At 46.9% G+C, this 23,741-nt stretch overlaps 2 protein-coding genes across 3 annotated transcripts in view; both read right to left on the bottom strand.

The window, feature by feature from the left end:
• LOC141048421 (class I histocompatibility antigen, F10 alpha chain-like) overlaps positions 1-23,741 on the bottom strand; it is a 490,026-nt gene that overhangs the window by 372,411 nt on the left and 93,874 nt on the right. The window lies entirely within an intron of this gene.
• The window catches only part of LOC141048428 (class I histocompatibility antigen, F10 alpha chain-like), a 110,786-nt gene that overhangs the window by 31,478 nt on the left and 55,567 nt on the right, over positions 1-23,741 (bottom strand). For both annotated transcript variants that reach the window (XM_073543988.1, XM_073543989.1), the window contains exons 3-4: positions 17,317-17,595; positions 10,658-10,927 (exon numbers count right to left, since the gene is read on the bottom strand). In XM_073543988.1, the coding sequence (XP_073400089.1) occupies positions 10,658-10,927; positions 17,317-17,595 (549 nt within the window). The remainder of the gene's footprint in view (positions 1-10,657; positions 10,928-17,316; positions 17,596-23,741) is intronic.

Here is a 23,741-nt window from a genome sequence, read left to right as displayed (position 1 = left end):
TCACGCCACCAGGCCAATCAGGATGGGCCCAGTGAAAAGCACGAACCAATTGGCATGAATATCCGAGGCAGAGACCCAAGAATTATCCTCCTGGCCATAACCCTTCCATTTGACCAAATACTGGAGTCTCTGTCTGACCAAACGAGAATCCAATATTTTCTCTACCTCATATTCCACATTGCCTTTAACCAAAACAGGGTCAGGAGTTGCCGCCACAGGAACTACTGGCTCAACAAACCTCTTCAACGGTGATTTGTGAAATACGTTATGGATTTTGAATGTAACTGGAAGAGCCAATCGAAAAGAAACAGGATTAAGAATCTCCAAAATCTTATAAGGTCCAATAAATCTTGGCTTAAACTTTGGAGATGCAACCTTCATAGGAATATTCTTAGACGACAACCAAACCATATCACCCACTTTAAACCGGGGACCAATGGTCCTATGCCGGTTGGAAAAACGCTGGGCCTTTTCCTGAGAGAGTGACAACTTATCCACCACTTGGTCCCATATCTGCTGCATTCTCACAACCACAGTGTCCACACCTGGGCAGGACGAAGATTCCACTTGTCCTGAAGAGAATCGAGGATGAAACCCAAAATTGCAGAAAAAGGGTGATATCAAAGTGGCAGAACTAGCTCTATTGTTCAGCGCAAATTCGGCCAAGGGCAAAAATTGACCCAATCATCTTGATCAGCAGATATAAAACATCTTAAATAAGACTCCAGGGTCTGGTTTTTTCTCTCAGTCTGCCCATTGGTCTGGGGATGAAACGCTGAGGAGAAGGATAACTGAATTCCCAGATTGGAACAAAAGGCTTTCCAAAATCTGGAAACAAACTGGACCCCTCTATCGGACACAATGTTCTCAGGAATCCCGTGTAACCGAACCACCTGTTGTAAAAACAAGGGTACCAACTCAGCGGAAGATGGCAACTTTGGGAGTGGTACAAGATGGACCATCTTCGAAAATCTATCACAAATCACCCAGATAACAGTCATTTTCTGAGAGACAGGAAGATCAGAAATAAAATCCATTGAGATATGGGTCCATGGCCTCTTGGGCACCGGCAGGGGCATCAGCAACCCACTAGAACGACAACAGGGTTTAGACCGAGAACAAGTCCCACAGGACTGTACAAAATTCCTGACATCACGAGACAAGGCAGGCCACCAAAATGACTGACTCACCAAATCTCTGGTGCCAAAAAATACCTGGATGACCAGCCAATGCGGAGCAATGGACTTCAGACATCACTCTCTTTCTCCACTGGTCAGGAACATACAATCTTCCCATAGGGCAACGCTCCGGTTTATCCTCCTGAAATTCCTCCAGGGCGCGTCTCAAATCGGGTGAAATGGCAGAAAGAACTACCCCCTCACCTAGGATAGTAGTAGGCTCAGTCACATTAAGAGAATCAGCAAAGAAACTCCTAGAAAGGGCGTCTGCCTTAACATTCTTAGTGCCCGGAAGAAAAGAGACCACAAAATTAAAACGCGTGAAAAACAAGGCCCATCTAGCCTGTCTAGGATTCAAGTGTTTAGCCGACTCCAGATAAATCAGATTCTTGTGATCGGTGAGGACCACAAATTGATGTCTAGCTCCCTCCAACCAATGTCTCCACTCCTCAAATTCCCATTTCATGGCCAACAATTCCCGATTCCCCACGTCATAGTTGCGTTCAGATGGGGAGAACTTTCGAGAAAAGAAGGCACAGGGATTCATCTTAGAAGTCACAGGGTCTTTTTGGGACAAAACAGCTCCTGCACCAATCTCAGAAGCGTCTGCCTCCACTTGAAATGGAAGTGAGACATCAGGTTGCCGTAGAACTGGAGCTGAAGTAAATCTCCGCTTAAGCTCCTGAAATGCTGAGACAGCCTCAGGAGACCAATTCAGCACATCAGCTCCCTTCTTGGTCAGATCAGTCAGTGGCTTGACAATACTAGAAAAATTACCTATAAATTTACGATAGAAATTAGCAAAACCCAAAAACTTCTGGAGAGCCTTCAAAGAAGTAAGCTGAACCCAATCATAAAATGGCCTGTACCTTGGCCAGGTCCATTTCAATAGTCGATGGAGACAAGATAAATCCCAAAAATGAAATCCTCTGTACACCAAAGAGGCATTTCGATCCCTTAACAAACAGGGAATTCTCCCTTAAAATCTGGAACACAGTCCGGACATGTTCCACATGGGAATCCCAATCACTAGAAAAGATCAAAATATCATCCAGATAGATAATCAAAAACTTATCAACAAAGTCTCGAAAAATATCATTCATAAAGGCCTGGAAGACAGAAGGGGCATTAGAGAGCCCAAAAGGCATCACCAGGTACTCAAAATGTCCCTCCGGAGAATTAAACGCCGTCTTCCATTCATCCCCGTGCTTGATGCGAATAAGATTATACGCCCCCCTGAGGTCAAGCTTAGTAAACCAGCAGGCACTCTTAACTCTGAAGAATAAATCAGACATCAGAGGTAACGGGTACTGATATTTAACCGTCATCTTGTTAAGGGAACGATAATTAATACACGGTCTTAATGAACCATCTTTCTTGGCCACAAAAAAAAAAAACCAGCGCCTAAAGGTGACGAGGATGGTCTAATATGACCCTTCCCCAATGACTCCTTAATATAGGATCGCATAGCATCATGTTCGGGTACAGATAAGTTGAAAAGCCGACCCTTGGGAAACTTACACCCAGGCATCAACTCAATTGCACAGTCATAACTCCTATGAGGAGGCAAAGACGCAGACTTACTCTCACTAAATACATCAGAGAAATCAGCCAGATAATCAGGAATATCATGAGACTGAGGAGAGGTGGAGAAAACAGGAGCGTCCTTAAGAACACACTGACAACCCCAACTCACCACAGACACAGATTTCCAATCCAAAACTGGATTATGAATTTGCAACCAGGGGAAACCCAGAACAATAGTATCATGCAAATTATGCAGCACCAAAAATTTACAATTTTCTTGGTGGTCTGGGGCAACTCGCATTATCACCTGGGTCCAAAACTGAGGTTTATTCTCTGCCAAAGGAGTGGCATCAATACCCCTCAAAGGAATAGGCGTCTGCAGAGGCGTCATGGACAAACCACAACATTTAGCAAAGTCCAAATCCATCAGATTCAGAGCTGCTCCTGAATCCACAAAAGCCTTAGTGGAAAACGTGGACAAGGAGCAGATCAAAGTAATTGCCAAAAGGAACTTAGGTTGTACACTGCCCACAGCAAATGTGTATGCAAAACGTTTCTCTCGTTTAGGGCAGACAGAAATGGTATGAGAGGCGTCTCCACAGAAAAAACACAGTTATTACGCCTTCTAAACTCCTGATGTTGCGCCCTAGACAACACCCCATCACATTGCATAGGTTCAGACATTTGTTCAGAAGGTGGCAGCGCCTCCCGTGTAGTTTTACGTTCACGTAAACGCCGATCAACTTGAATGGCTAATGACAGAGCCATCCAGACCAGAGGGAACAGGAAATCCCACCATAACATCCTTTACGGTCTCTGATAAACCTTTCCGAAAGAGAGCTGCCAGTGCACTATCATTCCATGTAGTAAGGACCGCCCACTTTCGGAATTTTTGACAGTATAACTCTGCAGGATCCTGACCCTGGTTTAATGCCAACAGGGTTCTCTCAGCTTGATCAACGGCATTAGGTTCATCATACAATAACCCCAAGGCTTGAAAGAATGCATCCACATTAGTGAGAATAGGATTTTCAGGTGTCAGAGAAAAAGCCCAATCCTGGGGATCGCCGCGCAGTAAGGAGATGATTCTATGATTCTATGCTGTAGATATAGTATATCTTGACTTCAGCAAAGCATTTGACAAAGTCTCTCATACAATCCTTATTGAAAAAATGACTAAGTATGGAATGGACAAGGCAACTGTTAGGTGGATTCATAACTGGCTTAGTGATCGGACCCAAAGAGTGGTCGTAAATGGCTGCACATCCAGTTGGAAGAATGTCTCAAGTGGGGTACCACAGGGCTCTGTCCTGGGCCCTGTATTGTTCAACATCTTTATCAACGATTTAGATGAAGGAATTGAGGGTAAACTGATTAAATTTGCTGATGACACAAAGCTAGGAGGGATAGCTAATACTAGAAAAGAGAGAGAGAGGATTCAAAAAGATTTAAATAAACTGGAGAAGTGGGCAGCAACTAACAGAATGGTTTTTAACAGGGAGAAATGCAAAGTACTACATCTGGGCAATAAAAATGAAAAAAGCATATATAGAATGGGAGGAATAGGGCTAAGTGACAGCACATGTGAAAAAGACTTGGGTATACTAATAGATCACAGACTGAATATGAGTCAACAGTGTGATGCAGCAGCAAAAAAGGCAAATGCAATTCTAGGATGTATTAACAGAAGCATACAGTCTAGATCACGTGAAGTAATTATTTCCCTCTACTCCTCTTTGGTCAGACCTCATCTGGAATATTGTGTCCAATTTTGGGCACCACATTTTAAAAAAGACATCAACAAACTGGAGCAAGTTCAGAAAAGAGCGACCAGAATGGTGACTGGTCTGCAAACCCTGTCTTATGAGGAAAGGTTGCAGGATTTGGGAATGTTTAGTTTGCAAAAGAGAAGACTGAGAGGAGACTTAATAGCTGTCTACAAATATCTAAAGGGCTGTCACATTGTAGAAGGATCAACTTTATTCTCATTTGCACAAGGAAAGACTAGAAGCAATGGGATGAAGCTGAATGGGAGGAGACACAGATTAGATATTAGAAAAAACTTTTTGACAGTTAGAGTGATCAATGAGTGGAACAGGCTGCCACGAGAAGTGGTGAGTTCTCCTTCAATGGAAGTCTTCAAACAGAGGCTGGACAGACATCTAACTGGGATGATTTAGCGAATCCTGCTTTGAGCAGGGGGTTGGACCAGATGGCCCAGGAGGTCCCTTCCAACTCTACGATTCTATGATTCTATGATTCTATGACAATTTTAACCTGCTGCACAGAACTCCCCGATGAGTTAGGTTTCAAGGCAAGAAATAATTTACAATTATTCTTAAAATTCAGAAATTTAGACCGATCCCCAGAAAACACATCAGGAGTAGGAATCTTGGGTTCAGCAACATGTGACTGAATGAGGTAGGTAGAAATTCCCTGCACTTCAGCAGCAAGTTGCTCCACACGATCAGACAGTTGCTTAATCTCCATTAGGAGAGAGAAAAAAAAAATCCTCCTACGGCCCCAGAGAAAAAAGAGGAAAAAATATATAAAAAAAAAATTCTGACACTTTTTTTTTTCCTTTCTTCTTTTCTTTTATTCTTTTTTTAAACAATTCTTTCCTGCTTTTGAGTACCCTAGAATCTGCGGTATGGCTGGTGATTCTGTTATGAATGGGTCACCGAGGAGAAAAAAAAGCAACACACGCTATGTCTCAGAAAAACAGAGGTTGGCAACTATGCAGATTGCAGACCCCTGATCTTAACACACAACTAGCAGCAGTCGTGGAGCGTACCTACGATGAATCTAGACGCCTCGTCACAACCGGAGAACTACATAAGCCTAAAGCAGGAAGAGAGGAAAACTGACTGCCCCAGAGCAGACCCCAAAGGAAAGACAGCCCCCCACATGTATTGACGGTGAAGCAAGATGAAAACACAAACAAAGGCAGAAAAATAGGCTGAGCAAACGATGGGGCCAAACTAACTTGAAAGGACAGGAAAGGAAAGATACTGTCTGCAATCTGCCGAAAAACCCTACCCAAAATAATGTCCAACACTTCTGATAACAAAATTAACCCTGAAGTCACTAGACTTCTCCCACTATATCAGCACTCTGAAATATTCTGAGACAGAGCAAAAAAGAGGCCAATCTAATAAAGGACAAAAAGGCAAATACAGATAAATAAGAGTGGAAATTCAGCATAGCCCAGCTGGGCTGGCTGACCACACAAAAACTGAGCAGACCAACAAGAGCAAGTGTGAACATTAGCAAAAACAAACTTAACTTGAGAAGACTGGAGCAGAGCTGAAGTCCAAGACCTGAGAAGCAGACTGAATCACCAGCAACAGGATAGGGCGTCGGCTGTCTTATATCCAGTCTGACACTCCAGAGATCCAATCATTATCTTCCTCATCAGGTGGCAGACCACTACCAATTAAATCAACCTCACTACATCCTGTCACCACCAGAGGGAGAACGGAAGGAGAACTCCCAGCTGGTGGAGCAGAATATGAGCTCATAACAGGAAGGGCAGAGAAAACGGCAATGCCGATGGGTTGTCCCGCCGGGGCGAACCCGCTGAGGTGCGCATGGCCGATTACCGACAGGTAGTTCCTCCGTAGCGCCCTCTTAAGGGGGGAGGTGTGATATACAATGTCTGTAAAGTATGATGTTGTTTTTTCTCTGTAAAATATGTGCCTAGAAATCTCTCCCTTCCCTCTGATGAGAAATTCAGAATGTCAGCCCCTACAGCTTTTCCCCTTCCCCCCACCTTTACAGCCTGTGTCCGCACTGGTAATAGGACACTTCCTGTTACAAACATTTGGCTCCTCTCCACAGCTAGAAATGTTAATTAAGCTGAAGAAAAAAAGGGGGAAAAGATCTCTTTGTCTGAAACCACGAGGTTTGAATGCAGCTATGGGTGATATTAAAGAGTCTGTACCGTAAAAACCATACACAGCACGGACACAGCAATCATATTTTTGTGATCTGAGCGGTCCCAGCTTCGCTACGGTGCCTTTTGCGTAGTCCTCGGACGTACAGAGACTGAGATATGGATTGCACCCAAATAGAATGTCTCAGTTATGGCATGTTTGGTGTTTTCGGATTCTATTCGGTGAATCACAAACAATGAGGCCCCATGTGGGTCGGTACGGGTTTTTACCATTTAGATATAGTTATTCTAAGTTTTGTAGTTTGATTCTAAATCAAGGAGTAGGGGGCAGACCCACTCCAGACTGCCCCTTCCGTGATGTCACACAGACCCTAGTCTATAGCTATCCCCTAGCAAATTCCAGTCAGTTGGAGCAGAGTTTTGATGCTGAACAGACCTACCCCAATGTCTTGAGACGTCTGGCCCCTCCCCCTCCAAGCCGCATGGTCTGCCTGATATCCAAGCACATGTGAGTGTTACTTTCTGTATTTTAATCCCCATTATGTTATATTTGTATTGTACATATTTTATGTCTCAATTTTATAGCACCTTTTATCTGTATAACCACTGCCCTACTTTTTCGGGGAATAAATGATTTAATATTTAGTCTGTCTCCATGCTCTAAGAAACGAACTAAGCGCCCCTTTTCGATAACCGCTACTAATTCAAGGGGTTTGCCACGGACCCTCTTACTTAACTCTGTGAATTAAGTAAACCGTGACTGGTGGTAGCGCGTTGTGTACGGTTGTTGTGGCTAGTTGGCAGTCCAGAAGGGTCTCATATTGCTGAATGAGGGGCTGCGGCCACAGCATTGATAATTCCCTCACTGCAGTAGCCTAACCGCCGGTCCACAACAAGCAGCCCATCCGGCGACTAATTATCCTAGGTGCAGTTCCCTGACTGACCTGAGGGTAAGGGGGGCGCCGGAGAGCTGCGAGTTCCAAAGTGGAACTGAGAAAGTGGGATATACATAAATCCCTGCAGTTCGTAGAAGATTGATAGCAGTGGTGGGGCACCCAAAATACCCCACTGCGGCAAATTGTTAGAGCGAGATTAGCTTGCTGGATATTTTTGTCACATGGTGGGATAACTAAGATAAGGCCCACTGTGCCTGTGATAGCCGTGTGCCAGCAGTGTGTCGCGTCCATCCGTCCGCTGATACACCCATGTCAGTGGTGGGATTGTGACATAGTGGTGACACAGGGTCCGCTGTCCGTCGCATTTTGGTGGTAGCGGGACCCCTGTTCGTCACGTATTGGCGAACAGCGGCGGGCTGTTCGTCACAGGGACATATTCCGGTTTTCCTGCAATACTATTGGCTTATAAAGTAAATGTGTCACGACGATGTAATTGGTAGCTGAGTACTTTGCATAATTAAGCAAAATACTATAAAAAAAAGGTGACATAATAAACGGGGTTAGTGATCTGCCTTGATCCTCCCATACAGAGACACATCTCCGTCTGGTCATTCTCAGTTGCTAGCAACGCCCTGTAGATTAATTTGGAAATCACTTGGTCAACCGTGAAGGGTCACTTGATCCTCCCTCAATAGCTACCTCAACAATATTACCTGGGTAAAGCCAATGGATGAACGTATAGCTAGTGGTGCTGAACAGGAGTGATGTAGCAGAGCTGTGTTACCCTCCCGCCCTTGGGTGCTGGTGGCAGTATAACGTTCTGGTGTATATATTCCCAGCCTAGGACAGGTGATAAATATACCGCCCTCACTGCAGAGTGCCCCGATGACCAGTACATGACAGGGCGGCCTCTCCAGCGACTACTTATCCTAGGTGCAGTTCCCTGACTGACCAGAGAGCTGCGGCTGTGTAAGCTCCATCACAGATTGGTGACGGTGGGGGAATATCCGTATCGCCTGGTTCCCTTTCGCGGTTGGTTTCCTTACAACACATATTGTTTTATTCCTCAGATACAAGAGATATAATGGCCAGATATCGTGTTATTCTTCACATACAAGTGATATAATGGCCAGATATCGTGTTATTCCTCAGATACAAGTGATATAATGGCCAGATATCGTGTTATTCCTCAGGTACAAGTGATATAATGGCCAGATATCGTGTTATTCCTCATATACAAGTGATATAATGGCCAGATATCGTGTTATTCCTCAGGTACAAGTGATATAATGGCCAGATATCGTGTTATTCTTCACATACAAGTGATATAATGGCCAGATATCGTGTTATTCCTCAGATACATGTGATATAATGGCCAGATATCGTGTTATTCCTCATATACAAGTGATATAATGTCCAGATATCGTGTTATTGCTCAGATACAAGTGATATAATGGCCAGATATCGTGTTATTCCTCAGATACATGTGATATAATGGCCAGATATCGTGTTATTCCTCAGATACATGTGATATAATGGCCAAATATCGTGTTATTGCTCAGATACAAGTGATATAATGACCAGATATCGTGTTATTCCTCAGATACAAGTGATATAATGGCCAGATATCGTGTTATTCCTCCTGTACACACAGCACAGATTATTCTGCAGTTACTATTAGTCACGCACAGAACAGTTCAGTCGTTTTATATTAATTAAATAGTGAACACCAATCATGACATATTCCAGTGTTACCCCCATCATCTGCCCAGTATGGACACTGGAGTATGGACAGGTAACTATAGGCCGGTGAGTCTGACTTCTATACCAGGAAAGATCTTTGAACAAATTATTAAACAACATGTATGTCAGTACCTGGATAAGAATGAAGTGATTAAACAGAGTCAGCATGGGTTTGTAACTAATAAGTCATGTCAGACTAAATTAATTAACTTCTATGATGGAATCACTGATTGGGTGGATCAAGGAAATGCTGTAGATATAGTATATATTGACTTCAGCAAAGCATTTGACAAAGTATCTCATACAATCCTTATTGAAAAAATGACTAAGTATGGAATGGACAAGGCAACTGTTAGGTGGATTCATAACTGGCTTAGTGATCGGACCCAAAGAGTGGTCGTAAATGGCTGCACATCCAGTTGGAAGAATGTCTCAAGTGGGGTACCACAGGGCTCTGTCCTGGGCCCTGTATTGTTCAACATCTTTATCAATGATTTAGATGAAGGAATTGAGGGTAAACTGATTAAATTTGCTGATGACACAAAGCTAGGAGGGATAGCTAATACTAGAGAAGAGAGAGAGAGGATTCAAAAAGATATAAATAAACTGGAGAAGTGGGCAGCAACTAACAGAATGGTTTTTAACAGGGAAAAATGCAAAGTACTACATCTGGGCAATAAAAATGGAAAAAGCATATACAGAATGGGAGGAATAGGGCTAAGCAACAGCACATGTGAAAAAGACTTGGGTATACTAATAGATCACAGACTGAATATGAGTCAACAGTGTGATGCAGCAGCAAAAAAGGCAAATGCAATTCTAGGATGTATTAACAGAAGCATACAGTCTAGATCACGTGAAGTCATTATTTCCCTCTACTCCTCTTTGGTCAGACCTCATCTGGAATATTGTGTCCAGTTTTGGGCACCACATTTTAAAAAAGACATCAACAAACTGGAGCAAGTTCAGAAAAGAGCGACCAGAATGGTGACCGGTCTGCAAACCCTGTCTTATGAGGAAAGGTTGCAGGATTTGGGAATGTTTAGTTTGCAAAAGAGAAGACAGAGAGGAGACTTAATAGCTGTCTACAAATATCTAAAGGGCTGTCACATTGTAGAAGGATCAACTTTATTCTCATCTGCACAAGGAAAGACTAGACGTAATGGGATGAAACTGAATGGGAGGAGACACAGATTAGATATTAGAAAAAACTTTTTAACAGTTAGAGTGATCAATGAGTGGAACAAGCTGTCACGAGAAGTGGTGAGTTCTCCTTCAATGGAAGTCTTCAAACAGAGGCTGGACAGACATCTGACTGGGATGATTTAGCGAATCCTGCTTTGAGCAGGGGGTTGGACCAGATGGCCAAGGAGGTCCCTTCCAACTCTACGTTTCTATGATTCTATGACACTACTCACCCCACACGATGTACTGCGGCTGCTCCAGGCTGCTGTGATCCACATAACAGGAGTATATGTCGCCATCTTTGGGGGTCACTTCCGCGCTGACCCTGATCTGATAGGTGCCGTCAGGATTGGGGAGGACGTGTGTGGTCTCATATGAGTGAACCTCGTCCTCCTTGTTCTTCCACTTCACATCCACAGCTCGGGGGTGAAATCCGTACACCTGGCAGTGAAGCTTCACGGTGTCACCTTTCTCCTGACCGGACACCTTCACCTGGGGCCGAACTGAGAGGGAAGAAGAAGGTATAAATGGGGTGTGTGCAGCACAGATCTGATCTGTCTCCTGTCTGGGGGTCTCTACTCTCATGCATTCCTGACAGTGACCATGTCACCACACGGCAGCACTGACCACTTATAACCACACGGCTCACAGTCCACTTTACAATTCTGAGTGGTATACATTCACTACACATCCCAGCAACACAGGAGATTTCTGATGAAGGTCTATGATTGGACGAAACGTCAATTTAAGCTGTTTATCACGGACTGACCTTGACTGATAATAAATCCACAATTCTTGCACAGCTTCCTATCGAGCGCTGAGCTTTACTGCTACTGATATTACGGATTGGAGCCGCATCTGACCGGCCGCTACCAGAGCGCCGTATACAGTGTGCGTATAGAGCACGTAGGGGAAACAGGAGAGATACGGGGACTTTTCTTTGTATCCTTTTTTATTTCTGTTCCCCAGTCCACACTCTACACAATCACACTGAATCAATTGTAGATTATAGTCAAGAAAAATTTGCACATTATCATCTTTGTTTGTATGCATATATACACACACATATATATATTTATTTATATACTTTGAAGGATTTCATTTCTATATAACACTTGTAGAACATCCAGATATATTTTATCTGATTAAATTATTATTTTCCATTTATTTATTTTTTTAATTTAGATTATTTTCAATATTTCACACGTTGGCACTGTAAGAGGCACTTGCACTTTGATTTTTCCCTCTTGGGTGGTCTATATGTCACATTCACCTGTGTCCCGTTTGTCTAATTCTTACCTGCGCAGATTATTGTGGCCATTTAACCAGATAAGCAATGTGTGGATAGTGAATGTGATTTAGCTCAGCAGCGATATGTCCATCCTGAGCTACCTGTTTCATCTCATGTGCTGAACGCTCGCGGTGTGTTGCCCCGTTTGGTGTCAGTGGCGACGCGTCTATCCAGCGAAACCTATATAGAAACGCCTTTGGAACACTTATTCACCCCCTGAGGAAGCTAACGCGGCGAAATGCGTGTAAGAGTGACAGTGGTGAATGTGTTATCTCAGTCTATAGATGTTTTGTGCAGGATGTTCTCATTTTTGATTGTTCGGGCACAGCACTAGCACACACTTGTTCTTGCCCGATCGCCTTCTCATTGGAATATGACTCTGTGATTTTTTGATTAATTGCTCTGTGTCCCCATATCTCACTATAACTGCTGTGCTACATTTGCTGACTTTCTCTAATTTCTTCCGGCCCTTGAGCCATAATTTACACTTATTAATTTTATATTATGCATATTTTCCATAAATCAGTAAATGTGGCACACTAATGTTATTCCTATATATTTATTCTCGGGACAGCAGATCTTATTGTATCTACCTCCAGTTTAGCATTTTTGCACATAACCACTAGATGGAGCCACAGAGCTTGTACTTAGTCTGATGATGATCACACACAGATGGATGATGGATGCTGTATGAGTGCTGCTCACATCACCGGATATGAGTAATTTATGTATTAGTGCAGTTATTTCCGTCCCAGTATAATAGGGGGATTACCGCTCTCGTCTTTGTTGGAATTTCCCCTTTTCAATCTGTTTTTTAGCCTAATAAAGGTTTAATTACTTTTTATATTATGTATTTTTGTGTTTGGGTATTTCAGTTTGTGGTGGTTTTAAATTTATGTAGCTGCCAATCTCGTGTCAGTGCAATGATACCTGACCGATATTAACCCCTTCCTGGCATGGTGATTTTACGTTTTGTTTCTGCCTTCCCTTCCTATAGGAGCCATAGCTTTTTTTTCTGTCTGTAGCCACATGAGACCTTGTTTTCTGCGGCACAAGTTGCACTTTTGAATGACACCATCCATTTCACCATGTAATTTACTGGAAAACAGAAAAAATACAGCAAAATTGCGAGAAAAAAAAAAAGAAAATTCTCCGATTGCTTTTTGTTAGTTTTTCTCGCCTTCATTCTAGGGTGAGAATGATCCGGCAGCTGATGCTCCAGGTCAGTGCGATCACAGTGATAGAAACAGGCAGATTTATTACAGACTTTGGAAATACTCTATAAACTGTGGCTTCTGTCGCCATTTCCCGAGACCTGTGACGTTCCCGGTGTTCCGGTGACGGGCTGTGAGGGACTTTGTGCTCGGAGTCGGTGTTTTTTATTAATCCCATCCTGGGGCTGATGTGACACATTCATCACTTCTTACTTTATCCTGGAATGTTGGAATATTGGCGTTTTGAATATTTGTTCTCATTACGGTGTTTACTGAATATAAATAAGGGAATAAAGTTTATTTTCACAATTTTTTCCTGCATTTTATAGTCCTTTTAGGGATCCAGAACCTGCAGTCGCCGATCCCTTGTACTAGATCCTGCAGCACCGCAGTATTGGGGTATATAGTACAAATCAGGGTCTCCTGTGCAGCTACAGGAGGGTCTTCAGCTCCATCATGACAGGGGCGTTCAGCAGACCCCCGACTGCCATGGCAGCTCATTGGCTCCCCACGATCGTGCTGCGGGGAAGCTGATGGGCGCTTAGAATAAAGGTCTGCTGTAAATGCTGCTCTCAGTGATTGACAGCGGCATCTGACAGATAACAGCCATGGTTGGAGCTCGGCTTCACCCCCAGACTTTAGAGGTAGATGATGGATGAATAGAGCAGCCATCACCTGCTGGGAATGTGGCGGCTCAGCTCCTGAGCCCGCACCAGAGACAGAGAGCCGACACTGAATGGACCAGTATGTCTAATGTCTATAGGGGGTTAAAGAGAACCCGTCTCCTCTCCTCACTCGTCTATTTTAGCACAAAACTTGTATTTCCCATTAAATAACAATTCTGGAGCATCTTTTCTTAGGTTTCTGCATTCTGTGATTCCTCTGTTATGCCTCCAGGAAATGTATAAATGACTGGACATCGGCTGTGTCCTGCACAATGTGGCCGCTCCGCACTGATCGCACAGTGTCAGCCTGTGTAGGACGCCCCGGACTAGTAACACATCTAGAAGGAAGAACCGAGGAACAGGACGATATGGAACTGTAAGAAAAGACGGACTCACAGAATAAACAGCAGGAGCCGACAGGGGCTTATTACCTGTATGGGGGGTTCAGTGTCGGGGACAGGGGGGACTACAAGTACAAGGCTGACCATAAATCACACATCACACACAGGTGACAGGGGCTTATTACCTATATGGTGGGGATTCAGTGCTGGGGACAGAGGGGACTACAAGTACAAGGCTGACCATAAATCACACATCACACAGAGGTCACAGGGGCTTATTACCAGTATGGGGGATTCAGTGCTGGGGACAGAGGGGACTACAAGTACAAGGCTGACCATAAATCACACATCACACAGAGGTGACAGGGGCTTATTATCTATATGGGGGATTCAGTGCCGGGGAGAGGGGACTACAAGTACAAGGCTGACCATAAATCACACATCACACACAGGTGACAGGGGCTGATTACCTATATGGGGGGATTCAGTGTCGGGGACAGAGGGGACTACAAGTACAAGGCTGACCATAAATCACACATCACACACAGGTGACAGGGGCTGATTACCTATATGGGGGGATTCAGTGCCGGGGACAGGGGACTACAAGTACAAGGCTGACCATAAATCACACATCACACACAGGTGACAGGGGCTTATTACTAATATGGGAGGATTCAGTGACGGGGACAGGGGGGACTACAAGTACAAGGCTGACAATAAATCACACATCACACAGGGGTGACAGGGGCTTATTACCTATATGGGGGGATTCAGTGTCGGGGACAGAGGGGACTACAAGTACAAGGCTGACCATAAATCACACATCACACAGAGGTGACAGGGGCTTATTACCTATATGGGGGATTCAGTGTCGGGGACAGAGGGGACTACAAGTACAAGGCTGACCATAAATCACACATCACACAGAGGTGACAGGGGCTTATTACCTATATGGGGGGATTCAGTGTCGGGGACAGAGGGGACTACAAGTACAAGGCTGACCATAAATCACACATCACACAGAGGTGACAGGGGCTTATTACCTATATGGGGGGATTCAGTGTCGGGGACAGAGGGGACTACAAGTACAAGGCTGACCATAAATCACACATCACACAGAGGTGACAGGGGCTTATTACCTATATGGGGGATTCAGTGTCGGGGACAGAGGGGACTACAAGTACAAGGCTGACCATAAATCACACATCACACAGAGGTGACAGGGGCTCATTACCTATAAGGGGGATTCAGTGCCGGAGACAGAGGGGACTACAAGTACAAGGCTGACCATAACTCACACATCACACAGAGGTGACAGGGGCTTATTACCTATAAGGGGGATTCAGTGCCGGAGACAGAGGGGACTACAAGTACAAGGCTGACCATAACTCACACATCACACAGAGGTGACAGGGGCTTATTACCTATATGGGGGATTCAGTGTGGGGGACAGAGGGGACTACAAGTACAAGGCTGACCATAAATCACACATCACACAGAGGTGACAGGGGCTTATTACCTATAAGGGGGATTCAGTGCCGGAGACAGAGGGGACTACAAGTACAAGGCTGACCATAACTCACACATCACACAGAGGTGACAGGGGCTTATTACCTATATGGGGGATTCAGTGTGGGGGACAGAGGGGACTACAAGTACAAGGCTGACCATAAATCACACATCACACAGAGGTGACAGGGGCTTACTACCTATATGGGGGATTCAGTGCCGGGGACAGAGGGGACTACAAGTACAAGGCTGACCATAACTCACACATCACACAGAGGTGACAGGGGCTTACTACCTATATGGGGGATTCAGTGCTGGGGACAGAGGGGACTACAAGTACAAGGCTGACCATAAATCACACATCACACAGAGGTGACAGGGGCTTACTACCTATATGGGGGATTCAGTGCCGGGGACAGAGGGGACTACAAGTACAAGGCTGACTATAAATCACACATCACACAGAGGTGACAGGGGCTTATTACCTATATGGGGGATTCAGTGTCGGGGACAGAGGGGACTACAAGTACAAGGCTGACCATAAATCACACATCACACAGAGGTGACAGGGGCTTATTATCTATATGGGGGGATTCAGTGCCAGGGACAGAGGGGACTACAAGTACAAGGCTGACCATAAATCACACATCACACAGAGGTGACAGGGGCTTATTACCTGTATGGGAGGATTCAGTGCCGGGGACAGAGGGGACTACAAGAACAAGGTTGACCATAAATCACACATCACACAGAGGTGACAGGGGCTTATTACCTATATGGGGGATTCAGTGCCGAGGACAGAGGGGACTACAAGTACAAGGCTGACCATAACTCACACATCACACAGAGGTGACAGGGGCTTATTACCTGTATGGGAGGATTCAGTGCCGGGGACAGAGGGGACTACAAGTACAAGGCTGACCATAAATCACCCATCACACAGAGGTAACAGGGGCTTATTACCTATACGGGGGATTCAGTGCCGGGGACAGAGGGGACTAGAAGTACAAGGCTGACCATAAATCACACATCACACAGAGGTGACAGGGGCTTATTATCTATATGGGGGGATTCAGTGCCAGGGACAGAGGGGACTACAAGTACAAGGCTGACCATAAATCACACATCACACAGAGGTGACAGGGGCTTATTACCTATATGGGGGGTTCAGTGCCGAGAACAGAGGGGACTAAAAGTACAAGGCTGACCATAAGTCACACATCACACAGAGGTGACAGGGGCTTATTACCTGTATGGGAGGATTCAGTGCCGGGGACAGAGGGGACTACAAGAACAAGGTTGACCATAAATCACACATCACACAGAGGTGACAGGGGCTTATTACCTATATGGGGGATTCAGTGCCGAGGACAGAGGGGACTACAAGTACAAGGCTGACCATAACTCACACATCACACAGAGGTGACAGGGGCTTATTACCTGTATGGGAGGATTCAGTGCCGGGGACAGAGGGGACTACAAGTACAAGGCTGACCATAAATCACCCATCACACAGAGGTAACAGGGGCTTATTACCTATACGGGGGATTCAGTGCCGGGGACAGAGGGGACTAGAAGTACAAGGCTGACCATAAATCACACATCACACAGAGGTAACAGGGACTTATTACCTGTATGGGGGGATTCAGTGCCGAGGACAGAGGGGACTACAAGTACAAGGCTGACCATAAATCACCCATCACACAGAGGTAACAGGGGCTTATTACCTATACGGGGGATTCAGTGCCGGGGACAGAGGGGACTAGAAGTACAAGGCTGACCATAAATCACACATCACACAGAGGTGACAGGGGATTATTACCTGTATGGGAGGATTCAGTGCCAGGGACAGATGTGATGATGAGCGCTCACCTCTCCTCTCCAGATCTTCTCTCCCGTTCTCCAAATATTTCTTCAGATCCTCGATACAGATATTCTCTATATAATTCTTCCATCTCTCCCCCCATAGTTCCTCTGGGCTGTTCCATCTATCTGCGGTGATCTGAGCCTGGGCCATGGTGGGGACATATGTCCACGTCTGTGTGTCCAGGGCCATGAACTCTCTCCCATCATATCCGTACTGATCGTACCCAGTGACCCCGCCGTCATCTCTCAGCACACAGCCGATCATCCACTGGTAGGAATGGAAACCTGCAGACAAGACAGGAACATGTTACACAGCACAGAGATCAGCCTGAAGATCCTGACGATCCAGTGATGAATGTGCCCGGTGTTTCCATAATCCCCAATATCTGATGTGTGTGATCGGCCACAGATATTGTAGAGCAGCGGAGACATCGTGCACCGATCACAGTCTGACGTCACTACATGAGACCGTGTAACCCCTCAGTGACCTGTGCGCCATTTACCGCGGACATTGCTGGATTTTATTCTTAATCCTCACCAGGCTTCTACGGCCCCGAGGATACAGCGCCCCCGGCGGCAGAAGCGGAGAGGGCGGCGGATGTATATAGGGCGGATTACTGGAGTAATCTTAGGGCGCAAGTGGGTCTCATCTTCTCGTAATAGCATTTTGCCCCGCCCACACGCAGCGCTGTCTTACCATTGGTAGGAGCAGGGCTGCTGAGCTATGTGATTGGACAGTAGAGCTGTCTGTCATCAGTGGGGGACGCCTGTGGCGCGTTGACGTGTTCGGAGATGCTGCACGTGACCAGGCAGCAGACAGCGCAGGTCCTGGAGGAGACGGATCTGTACGGCTGTCAGTCACCTGCTATGCACGCTCCTCCCCGCACACTGGTTAACCCCCGAGCAGCCGGATCAGTAACTGCTGCGTCTCCCTGCGACATCTCCCGTCTGTCAGCTCTGAACTCAGTAACCCTGGGGACACTCGGCTCAGCAGGAAACCCCACTTATGTCCTCTGTGTGCAGCTCCTGCCCATGTGGCCGCCTCCATTCCCCGATCTGCTCTTTTCCTTCCTGTGCCTCCTCCATTCCCCGACCTCCTCTTCTCCTTCCTGTGCCCCCTCCATTCCCCGACCTCCTCTTATCCTTCCTGTGCCCCCTCCATTCCCCGACCTCCTCTTCTCCTTCCTGTGCCTCCTCTATTCCCCGACCTCCTCTTCTCTTTCCTGTGCCTCCTCCATTCCCCGACCTCCTCTTCTCCTTCCTGTGCCAACCCAATCCATTCCCCAACCTCCTCTTCTCCTTCCTGTACCTCCTCCATTCCCCGACCTCTTCTCCTTCCTGTGCCCCTCCATTCCCCGACCTCTTCTTCTTCCTGTGCCTCCTCCATTCCCCAACCTTTTCTTCTCCTTCCTGTACCTCCTCCATTCCCTGACCTCTTCTTCCCTTTCCTGTGCCTCCTCCATTCCCCGACCTCTTCCTGTGCCTCCTCCATTCCCCCACCTCTTCTCCTTCCTGTGCCTCCTCCATTCCCCAACCTCCACTTCTTCCTGTGCCCCTCCATTCCCTGACCTCCTCTTCTTCCTGTGCCTCCTCCATTCCCCGACCTCTTCTCCTTCCTGTGCCTCCTCCATTCCCCGACCTCTTCTTCCCTTCCCTGTGCCTCCTCCATTCCCCGACCTCTTCTCCTTCCTGTGCCCCCTCCATTCCCCGACCTCCTCTTCTCCTTCCTGTGCCCCCTCCATTCCCCGACCTCCTCTCCTTCCTGTGCCCCCTCCATTCACCGACCTCCTCTTCTCCTTCCTGAGCCCCCTCCATTCCCCGACCTCTTCTCCTTCCTGAGCCCCCTCCATTCCCCATCCTCCTCTTCTCCTTCCTGTGCCCCCTCCATTCCCCGACCTCTTCTCCTTCCTGTGCCCCCTCCATTCCCCGACCTCCTCTTCTCCTTCCTGTGCCCCCTCCATTCCCCGACCTCCTCCTCTCCTTCCTGTGCCCCCTCCATTCACCGACCTCCTCTTCTCCTTCCTGAGCCCCCTCCATTCCCCGACCTCTTCTCCTTCCTGAGCCCCCTCCATTCCCCATCCTCTTCTCCTTCCTGTGCCCCCTCCATTCCCCGACCTCCTCTTCTCCTTCATGTGCCCCCTCCATTCCCCGACCTCTTCTCCTTCCTGTGCCCCCCTCCATACCCCGACCTCCTCTTCTCCTTCCTGTGCCCCCTCCATTCCCCGACCTCTTCTCCTTCCTGTGCCCTCTCCATTCCCCGACCTCTTCTCCTTCCTGTGCCCCCTCCATTCCCCGACCTCTTCTCCTTCCTGTGCCCCCTCTATTCCCCAACCTCCTCTTCTCCTTCCTGTGCCCCCTCTATTCCCCGTCCTCTTCTCCTTCCTGTGCCTCCTCCATTCCCCAACCTCCTCTTCTCCTTCCTGTGCCTCCTCCCGAGTAATACAATGTACTCAGCTTTTCACTTTCCCTGTAAGAGGGTTAACCCTTTCCTTTCTGCATTCAGCCTGTGCGCTTTTCCCAGTGTTATTTCTCCTGTGCAGAAGAGGTCTAGGTTAACCCCTTCACATCGGCCACTTCTGTTCTCAGCCCCCTCTGGTTTTTCGCTTTCACTCTATGGCCATAAACTGTGATAAAGAGAATTCTTGGCCCCTTGTCTGATTTTCCTCCCACCCCAGTCTGACCAGGTTACGGTTGTGTTCGCACTATGTCTTTTTACACCGTTTAAAAACTGACCGTTTTTAAGTAGAAGACGCCTGAGAAAATGATTTTTGTCCATGGAGTTTTGTGAACCTAATGTCACGGGGTTACCGCAATGGAGCGGAGCCAGAAGACCGCAACGTCTGGTTGCTCCTACTACGCTGAGAAGAAGCACTTCTCCAGTGTAAACTGGTTTATTTCTTCCAGCAGAACAGGGGTTAATCGGCCATATTGAAAAACTTCTACATTCAGCTGTGGTCTGTTAGCCACTCCTCTTCCCTATAAAATCTGGGCTCGATTACCAAGGCATTGTCAGAGTTAGCAATAGCTACATGATCTTGGAGAAGCTGGTGTGAAGGAGAGCTGGAGGAATTTATTAGCGACTATTGTCTGGTTTGTACGCTTGGAAATTCCTCATCCTACCCTGTTTTACTTTCTTCCCCCTCCCTACACACCCTGGTGAATTCCTCTGTTATATGTGAGTGTATATTTTGTGTGTGTGGAGTTTTTAGTTTACCCTTGTCTTTGTTCCCCTGTCTGTCGGGGTGGTGTACTGCAGTACACAATAGCGCCTTTCTTCCCTGTGTGGGGGAAGGAGACAGATGTAGGGCCGATCTAGAAGATAAAGCAAGGTGGAAGCCCCAGCATCTTCACCGTCTGAAGTATCCCGGGGAACAGGGCACCCCCTAGTTTTAGGGCCCTGAAAGGTGCTCCCTGGTCCCAGGCCACTCGCCAGTCAAATCGTGACACCTAAAGCGTCTTTTACTTCTGTTTTTGCTTGTTTCCTGAGTGTTTTTTGATCTCCATAAAGAAAAGAAAACTTGTATAATTTGTGGTAAAAATGCTCAATAAAAATGTGCAAAAATATCACCTTATCCTTCCCATTAACGTCTACAGTTAAGTATTGAGCTTTCCTGGAGAATCTACAATCTTCTTTGCCGTCTTGTGAAATTCTGAGCATTTAAAGGAAGCTGAAAAGACTGAGCAGATTATTGCACAATGTGAACAGTGAGTTGTTGTTACATAATTATGTTCTTTATTTTGAACATTTTTTCCAGTGGTGTTTCCAGTGTTTTCCGCTCCAGAAACATCAGTGTGAACACATCCTACAAGACAATACGAGAACGGCTCGGTCAGCAGATTTTGGTGAGGAGTTTTCGGACCCTGCATCCGACCTTCAGAGCAGAGCTGCATCATCCATGAGCCAAGGTGAGAAGTCAGCTCAGGCGGCACAGAGTCTCTGAAGAGAGGGGGCGGCAGAGCAGCGTTGTCCCCTGCAATCAGATAAGCTGACGCCTGCTTCTGGCTGCAATGCTGTTTGTGGTGATTGGTGAGTCACTTGTGTTTGTGTCACTGTGTGATACTGACACTTTGTGAAGATAAGAACCAGAGAGCTGCCTGGCTGGCTGTGATCAAGACCTGGGAGGGAGGACTTGGAGGCTGTCTGTCTCTCTGTAAGACTTTTGTTTCACTTTCATTTGAACAATTGGTTGGCTCTCCGCCTCCTCTGTGTCCACCCCCTGCAGCCAGGGAGTGTGATGAGATGATTGGTGATCCAGTCAGTGAGTCACAGTCACTCTACCTCTATGTATGTGTTCATCCCATGTCCTGTCCCAAACTCCCAGTGTGTAGACTGGAGAACTTGGAGAATGGAGATCGAGATATAATACCCACATACATCAGCGATTGTAAGCTGCAGGCCTGTAGCCAGCAGGTGAGGGGGAGACAGGGTGGCAGTGAGTGTGAGTGACCAGTAGCAGCAAATGATTGCGGGCGGCCCTGGGTGTGTAACATGGTGACAGTGAATGTGAGTGTAGCTACTGGCAACAGGTGAGTGTGGCCCCCGGACAGCATGAATGTTTTCTTTAATGGGAACCTGTCACCAAGTTTAGCTATCTTCCTAGCACATCCCTGTCTGACCTAATTGTGAATTATAAATGTTGAAAAAAGCGATTTACACACTTACTTTTGTTTTCCGTTCTGTGGGCATTCCTAGATGGGTGGCCGATGAGTGGGTGGTCTACCCGGGTCCATTTCCTCCCCCTCGCTGCTGATATCATGCCCAAGTGGGTGTGATAATTGTTTCAGGAACGTGGTCCAAATTTCAATTTCATGGCTCCTCCTTGTGGGTATGACGCACTGCCGGACGGTTGTCAGTTCCAGTCCGGTGCATTGTCGGGGTGTATTGGTTATGCTGGCCGGGTCCGGAGCATGTGCAGTGCGCATTCCGAAGCCGACCCGTACACCCGATAATCACCCACAATGCAGCAGACTGGAAATGACAATCGTCTGGCAGTGCGTCATCCCCGCAAGGAGGAGCCATGAATTTGAAATTTGTACCGTGCTCCTGAAACAATTATCTCATCCACTAGGGCGTGATACCAGCAGCGAGGGGGAGGAAACGGACCCTGGAAGACCGGCCACCCATCTAGGAGCGCCCACAGAATGGGGGAGTGGAACAAAAGCAAGTGTGTAAAACGCTTTTCTTCCACATTTGTAATTCACAATTAGATGAGACAGGGATGTCAAGGATGTGCTAGCAAGGTGCAGTGGCGGGTAGGATAGCTAAACTAGCTGACAGGTTCCCTTTAAGGCTATGTGCCCACAAAGTTTTAGGTGCTGTGGATTTCTCCTTGCAGATTTTGTTAAATCCGCAGTTCAAAAGACCTGCGGTTTACCTGCGGATTAGCCTGCGGTTTAGCCAGGGCCGCAGCTATAATGAGTCAAGTTGAGCCACCTGTTCAAGCGGCAGGCAGCAGGGGTCGGCATTATGCGCTCCTCTACCTGCAGCACCTACAATTTAGCCTCTGAGTCTGCACGCTGGTGCTGCGGGCCTGCAAGAGGCTGTAATTGATGGTCACAGGAGGGAAGTAGTCAGGGCACCCTGATCATGTGACCCCTGACTCCTCCCCTCCTGTGACCTCATCACAGGTCCTGTGCGCACAGAGCAGCCATATATGTGGAGTGTGGCTCTGTAGGTGGAGGTAGGTGCCGGAGGCTCCAATGTTCTCTATGTGGAGTGCGGGTGGAGGTAGGTGCTGGAGGCTCCATTATTCTCTATGTGGAATGTAGCTCTGAAGGTGGAGGTCGGTGCTGGAGGCCCCATTATTCTCTATGTGGAGTGCGGCTCTGCGGGTGGAGGTAGGTGCTGGAGGCTCCATTATTCTCTATGTGGAGTGCGACTCTGCGGGTGGAGGTCGGTGCCAGAGGCTCCATTATTCTCTATGTGGAGTGCGGCTCTGCGGGTGGAGGTCAGTGCCGGAGGCTCCATTATTCTCTATGTGGAGTGCGGCTCTGCGGGTGGAGGTCGGTGCTAGAGAATGGGGCCTTCAACACTGACCTCCACCTGCTGATCCCCGCTCCTCATAGAGAATAATGAAGCCTCCGGCACCTACCTCCACCCGCAGAGCCGCACTCCACATAGAGAATAATGGAGCCTCCAGCACTGACCTCCACCCGCAGAGCCACAATCCACATAGAGAATAATGGAGGTAGGTGCTGGAGATTCCCCATTACTGGGCACAGGGGACCGTAACCTTTTCAGAGCTGAGACTATCTTGGTGCTTTTTTGTTGTCACTTTCTAAGAATCATAGCATTTTGTTCCTTTTCCTCTGATAGATGCATATGACCCAAGTATGGAAAACAGGAAGTAACGAAACACATATTACAATGTCCCTTTCCTGTCCCCACACACAGTATAATGTTCCCAGAGTATCACCATCCCCCAAACCGC

The sequence above is a fragment of the Dendrobates tinctorius genome, unplaced genomic scaffold (assembly GCF_039654945.1).
Source record: "Dendrobates tinctorius isolate UK_male_01 unplaced genomic scaffold, ASM3965494v1 ptg000135l, whole genome shotgun sequence".
NCBI lineage: Eukaryota > Metazoa > Chordata > Amphibia > Anura > Dendrobatidae > Dendrobates > Dendrobates tinctorius.
Note: the sequence above shows the minus strand (reverse complement) of the source record. Positions and strands in the feature narration are given on the sequence as shown.